This window comes from Caenorhabditis briggsae (genome assembly GCF_000004555.2).
Source record: "Caenorhabditis briggsae complete genome, chrX, whole genome shotgun sequence".
In the NCBI taxonomy this organism is placed as follows: Eukaryota; Metazoa; Nematoda; class Chromadorea; order Rhabditida; family Rhabditidae; genus Caenorhabditis; species Caenorhabditis briggsae.
In genome coordinates, this window is record NC_013491.2 from 12,943,050 (window position 1) to 12,949,469 (window position 6,420).

The window sequence follows — 6,420 nt, forward strand, 5'->3', positions numbered from 1 at the left end:
TTGACGTATTTTTGCTAACTCGCATAAGAACCTCTCAAATTCAGCTCAAAGTTTCTTTGTGTGACGGAAGACGGCCGTCTGTTCCGAAAGTTTCGTTGCGATCTTATTTATCGCGGTTTCTGTAAGGGCTATCAAAAATCTGTCAACTGATAAAATCTTAGCACGAGTGTTGTTAACATTTCTTCAGTTGACGTATTTTTGCTAACTCGCATAAGAACCTCTCAAATTCAGCTCAAAGTTTCTCTGTTTGGAGGGAGAGGAAAAATTTAAAAAAAAGTTTATTAAAAGTCATTGTCAAGATATAGATGAGTTTGAGAAATTTGGCAGGGGTTATTATTAAAACGAACATAAGAATCGAGAAACGAACAAAACATTTAAATTTAGACTTCGAACGTTTCAACCATCTGCGTATCCCAATTTAGTTTTCAGGGCGCTGACCATGGAGAAGATCGGCTTGATGAAGTTCTATTGAGCAGCACGTGCTTTTTGTCCCTGCTGAGATACTCGCTTGACCTCAACTCCTTCATCATCCGAGCCGACTCCTATTTCTCCAGTAAGGAGATCCTCGCTGATGTCTTCGTTCATGGCGAGACGACACATCAAAATGGTGGCCTTCCTCTCGAAGTAAGAAATAAGCTCTTTAGTCCTTGAACATCTTTCGCACTTGCGATTTGTCTCCAAGTTCCCCAAACTTTCTCGTGGATGCTGCTCTCTCCGGATTCACTGAATATAAAAGGAAATTAACTAAAAAAATTTTCAAATAGCATGGTTTTCTGAAACAAATAGGATGAATAAAACGAGAAGTGTTGTGTGGTTTGTCTCTGGTTTGTTTTTTGGAGAATTTCACTCACCTTTATTCAAAAAGTTCAAAGAATTGAATACTCTGTACGATTTCTTGTGAATATAGATATAGAGAATACTCAGGAAAATAAATAAGGAATTCTCCAAAATCCATTCACTTACAAAGTTTTTGGAGAGCCCTCAGAAATATTAGACGCCTATTCAGTCAAGTCGTCATAGCATAGAGTGAGTGAAAAGCTGTTTCGAACGCGAAAGGGCCAGTCGGAAGTCCGACTAAATAAAAATATTATATTTGAGAGAGTATGTTCAAACATTATATTTTCACGTGTTTGAACATACTTTCTGAAATATAATTTTAATTCATCGATCCATAAACTTGTCAAAAGAATATAAACGGTGTTTTTATCGACTTTCAAATTGATCTGTCAAGTTCAAGAATTGGGTCAAAGATTATTGAACTTCGAAGCGATAATATTCTATTCAGTTTTGCCATCAAGAAAAAAGAACGCGCCGCACGACGCAACACTTCTAAACCCCGACTAACATCTGATGGACGTCCACTTGGCCAGCTTTTGGTCAGAAATTAAATGTCGCATCATCACTCCTGTTAAAATTTCACATTTCATCGAATGGCTAAACACTTGGTTATGTGTGATGGTTTCGAGGAGCTATAATAGAATACATGTGCTCTACCTGTCTGCGAGTAATGATGTTTATGCCCCTTCCCAACCAAGAGTATTATTACAAATTGGCAACTGGAAAGGTGCACAAGATTAGCGTATTGTGTGGTGGACCACCACACCCACACGCACACACACATTATGAAATAGCAGGTGGCACAACTCGGAGATTGTTAAGAAAAAAGAGACCCAGAAACTCTCTCTAATCAAGACAAATTAGTCGGACTTCCGACTGGCCCTTTCGCGTTCGAAACAGCTTTTCACTCACTCTATGCTATGACGACTTGACTGAATAGGCGTCTAATATTTCTGAGGGCTCTCCAAACACTTTGTAAGTGAATGGATTTTGGAGAATTCCTTATTTATTTTCCTGAGTATTCTCTATATCTATATTCACAAGAAATCGTACAGAGTATTCAATTCTTTGAACTTTTTGAATAAAGGTGAGTGAAATTCTCCAAAAAACAAACCAGAGACAAACCACACAACACTTCACGTTTTATTCATCCTATTTGTTTCAGAAAACCATGCTATTTGAAAATTTTTTTAGTTAATTTCCTTTTATCTTCAGTGAATCCGGAGAGAGCAGCATCCACGAGAAAGTTTGGGGAACTTGGAGACAAATCGCAAGTGCGAAAGATGTTCAAGGACTAAAGAGCTTATTTCTTACTTCGAGAGGAAGGCCACCATTTTGATGTGTCGTCTCGCCATGAACGAAGACATCAGCGAGGATCTCCTTACTGGAGAAATAGGAGTCGGCTCGGATGATGAAGGAGTTGAGGTCAAGCGAGTATCTCAGCAGGGACAAAAAGCACGTGCTGCTCAATAGAACTTCATCAAGCCGATCTTCTCCATGGTCAGCGCCCTGAAAACTAAATTGGGATACGCAGATGGTTGAAACGTTCGAAGTCTAAATTTAAATGTTTTGTTCGTTTCTCGATTCTTATGTTCGTTTTAATAATAACCCCTGCCAAATTTCTCAAACTCATCTATATCTTGACAATGACTTTTAATAAACTTTTTTTTTAATTTTTCCTCTCCCTCCCGTATACAAATTCTCCACATATTCTTTTTTGGTGGTTACCATTACGTTGTTCGGAAATCATCAAACACATTAAATGTAAAAAAGGTCAAAACGATGTCGCATAAATTGGAGGTACTGACCATTGTTATCAAATTATGGGTGTCTCCTATCTATACCCCCGGTGGCAGCGAAAAGAAAATCAAGTCAACCCATTTTTGTAATCCCCTTTTGAGGCGAATGTTTTTCAAGCAAGATGGAGATGGAAACGGCTAAATAAATTATAGTCAGAAAGTGCATCACTCGGGCTATTTGGTGAACAACACAGAATTTTCTAACGATGTCCAGCGAGATCGGTCTGGGTTTGTCGTTTATTGTAATTATACATTATCCATATATCATCACCGGAAATGGTTTGATTACACCATTTATGTGTGAAACGCAAGATGAGAAGATTGAAACAGGGGCCACACATGAAACAAAGTTGTGTTGAGCTAAAAGGTGTGGTCAATATCTCCCACTTTTTATACGTTCCCGAAAGTTTCCAATGCATAACTTTTTGATAAAAGGCTTGCCACAGATGTACTTGATATATCCAGCTAGGTTTGAGATGGGTCCCTTTCAATCCCAGTGTTTAATGCAACAAAATAAACCTAAGCACGTTTGCTTTTTTGACGGGGAATTTTCGTCTAACCAGAATTCTTATCTTTCGAATAGATAAAGCAAAGCGGTGACGGTTTTTAAAAAAGCACATCTTCGTTGTTTACCTCCACTAATCGGTAATGGATTTCAGCAGTATTCCGGTGAGTTGGAAATATAAATATAATGGTAGTCCAAAAATGAAAATGATTAGGGCGAAAAACGTTAAGCATATCTCACTACCCGAGAAGTGGAGAATAATGTCCATTGTGGTGTAGACACTATTAGACCCCACCAATATACTGATAAAACGACAGCCAATTTTTGATCTGAAAACTACCAGAACTCGGTGTTATTTGACTAAACCAACTAAAAATATTTTTTTAGATTGATGTTTGGCACTTTCGAAAAGTTTTCTCATGAAAACTACCACTGGAATATCAAAAAATCTAGAATGTCTTAAAAATATTGCCGGCTTACATATCGGTTTTTAGATGGTGCATGGAACGGAGAAGCGCTGAATTCATAAAACTTTGTCTCTAGAAATTATTTTTGGTTGTGAATCAAATGCCGTTCATAGTTTTTTGATATCTCTTTTAGTTTTTCCTGCGCGCTCAAAATCATATCGAGCCGCTACGCGCACGTTGCGCGCGCAAAAACACTGCTGCGCAATTTTACGGTAAACGTTAGGAACGGCAAACTTTTGTAACGACAAACGTCTCTAATATTATTCCACTTTTTTTTTCTCCAAACACCGAGTTTTCCGCTCCAAAACAGCAGTTGGAATTACGGGAAAGGGATGTAGATCAAAAATAGTTGGTGAAAAAAATGTGATCTCTAATTTGAGCTCAAAATTTTGATATATTTTTTGGGAAGCAAAACTTATTTTGTTCTCGAAAAAACATGAAATCGATTTTTTTGCCTTCCGTTTTTTTTTTCATCTGTTATCTTTTTATGAAAATTTCCAGAAATGAGCTACTCACCAAGCTCAGCGCAGCCAGAAATCAAGCCAATTCCTCATAAGACTCCAGGGATGGTGGGTTCATGTGCACAATGTGAAGTTTTGTAGTTATTTTTGAGTCTCAGAAATTTGAAAGTTCCTTTTTTTCAGATTTAAATTTCAAAATCCGCCAACTCGAAGACACCGTTCATAACTGCTCTCAAAATCTCGATGGCTCCAGAAACGAATGCTATGAAGAATTGAGATATTCCGGTAAGATTTCGTAAGATAGCTCTATTATCTCATTTCTATGCAAGATATCAAAAATGTGTCGATTGATAAAATGTTTGTGATATTATGATAAACAATTTTTCAGTTGAACACTTTTTCATATCCTTGACAGTAATCGAGATATGTATATCGGCTCAAAGTTAACAGGTTTCACAGTATTTCAAACTTTTTATTCCAGGTGAAAAAGAACTGGAAGTCAAGAAGCTCATGAACCAACTCGACGAATATCGTTTGATTGTGGACTCACACCAGAAGGAAATTCTAAAAATTCGAGCTATGGGATACGAGCGAAATCACTTTTTGGAAACTCGTAATTTCAATTTGAGAGATTAATGAGAAAAAAGGAGACGATGATGAACCAAGCAAAAGCATATGAAATGTCATTGAAGCAGGCAATTGAGCAACGAGATTCGAGAATTCTAAGCTTGGAGCACAACATTCACAGTCTCAAAGGTATGATTTCTGTGATCAAAATTAAAAAATTCTGTGTTTTCTCTGATAGAAGCCCACCCTATACGCAGAATTTGAGCTCAATTATTTCGGTTTTTATTGGAGATATCAAAAATGTGTCAACAAAGAAAAGATTGCTGATATTTTGATGAACATTTCATCAGTTGACAAATTTTTGATATTTCCGATAGGGACTGAGATAGTTTAGCTCGAAGTGCACTATAGATCGAGTTTCTATCAGCGACTTGTCTGAAAATGTTTAAGTCTACCTAAACAGAAAAGATCTTCAATTTCGTAATTGACAACTTTTTTTAGAAATTTATCCAATTCGGATATACCGCTTAAAAGTTTCAAGACTCTGAATTTAGTTCTGGAAGCATTTGACTGGTATGAAGCGTTATATCTCGTTTAGATGAACTTTGGGAAAAAGTTGTCAACTACAAAATTGAAGCTTTATTTTCGTTAAGTACACTTTGCAATGTTCAGCATTATCCTACTAATTCTACAGTAGTTTATGCCATCCAAAGTTGGTCATTTTCTCTAAAACAGCTTAAGTACCCTAAACTTTTTTCCAGAGCACCTCAATGAACAAATGCGTAAGAACAAGTGCCTTGAAAATTACATGAAAGAAAAAGGATATTACGTTGTGAAATATGATCAAGATTCCGAAAAACTGAAAAGAATTCTAGAAAATAAGAAAATTCGCGATCACATGAGAGCTCAAAATGGTATTTTATTAATTGTTTCAAAATCTGACAATGAGCAACAAATTTTCAGAAAAGACGCCTATAAAAAGACGGATGTCTGATGAGCACGATATTGAGACACCGACAAAAATTAAAAAATAATTGTGATCTGATTGAAGTTTATTGCTCGTTTTATATTAATTTACTGATGATAATTTATTATGTACTAGTTTGTGTTACAGTTTATAATTTGTAGATTAGAATATTTGAAATAAATACTACAATTGGTTATTTTTTCTTTTTCAGTTTTTTTTGGAGTTCAAATTCGGCCAGAAAATCTTTCGAGAAGCTTTGAAAGATTGAAAAGTTCATAAAGCTCAAAGCTCGAAAAGCTCCGGAAGTTCCAGAGCCTCCAGAATATTCAAAAGCGCTAGAAGCACCAGAAGCTCTGGATGTGAAAAAATAGGTACTTGCTTACCTGAAAGCCGTATATATCATTCCGGTTAATTGTTACAAAAGAGTTGTCAACTACAAATTCAAAGATATTTTCGTTTAGTACGCTCTGAAATGTTTTTGCCTTACCCGGCATCGTGCACAATATTTTTAAGACTTCCAAATTTGATCGTTTTCCACTAAAAGCAAGTAAAATTTAAAAAACTTTCAGCCGATAATATCGTAGGTCTATATACTGCTCCACATAAATATACGTTCACCCATGAAAAATGGCGAAAAACCCAAATTTGCAGTTTCTAAAAAATATTGACCGAAGGTTAAAAGAGTACGACATGAAAGACTTTTGGGACCCAGAGCAAGCTCCAAATGAGAATGAGCAATATTTTTATTTTCATTTTTTCAATTTTTTGACTTTTGCGGTTCCACATAAATATACGTTCACCCCCATTTTTTCCATGT

General features: G+C 36.2%; 2 protein-coding genes across 2 annotated transcripts in view; one reads left to right on the forward strand and one right to left on the reverse strand.

Annotated features, from left to right (window-relative positions):
• Window positions 1–585, reverse strand: part of CBG11049 — a gene marked incomplete at both ends in the record, with an annotated part of 8,215 nt that extends 7,630 nt beyond the window's left edge. Inside the window, one exon of the mRNA XM_045239961.1 lies at window positions 514–585. Coding sequence (XP_045100858.1) covers window positions 514–585 — 72 coding nt within the window. The remainder of the gene's footprint in view (window positions 1–513) is intronic.
• Window positions 586–4,111: 3,526 nt separating this feature from the next.
• CBG16687 lies at window positions 4,112–4,705 on the forward strand (the record flags this gene model as incomplete). The annotated part of the gene is made up of 3 exons (XM_002644991.1): window positions 4,112–4,196; window positions 4,253–4,354; window positions 4,551–4,705. The coding sequence occupies 3 exons, from the start codon at window positions 4,112–4,114 to the stop codon at window positions 4,703–4,705; spliced, it is 342 nt and encodes a 113-aa protein (XP_002645037.1).
• Between the last annotated feature and the right edge of the window lie 1,715 nt (window positions 4,706–6,420).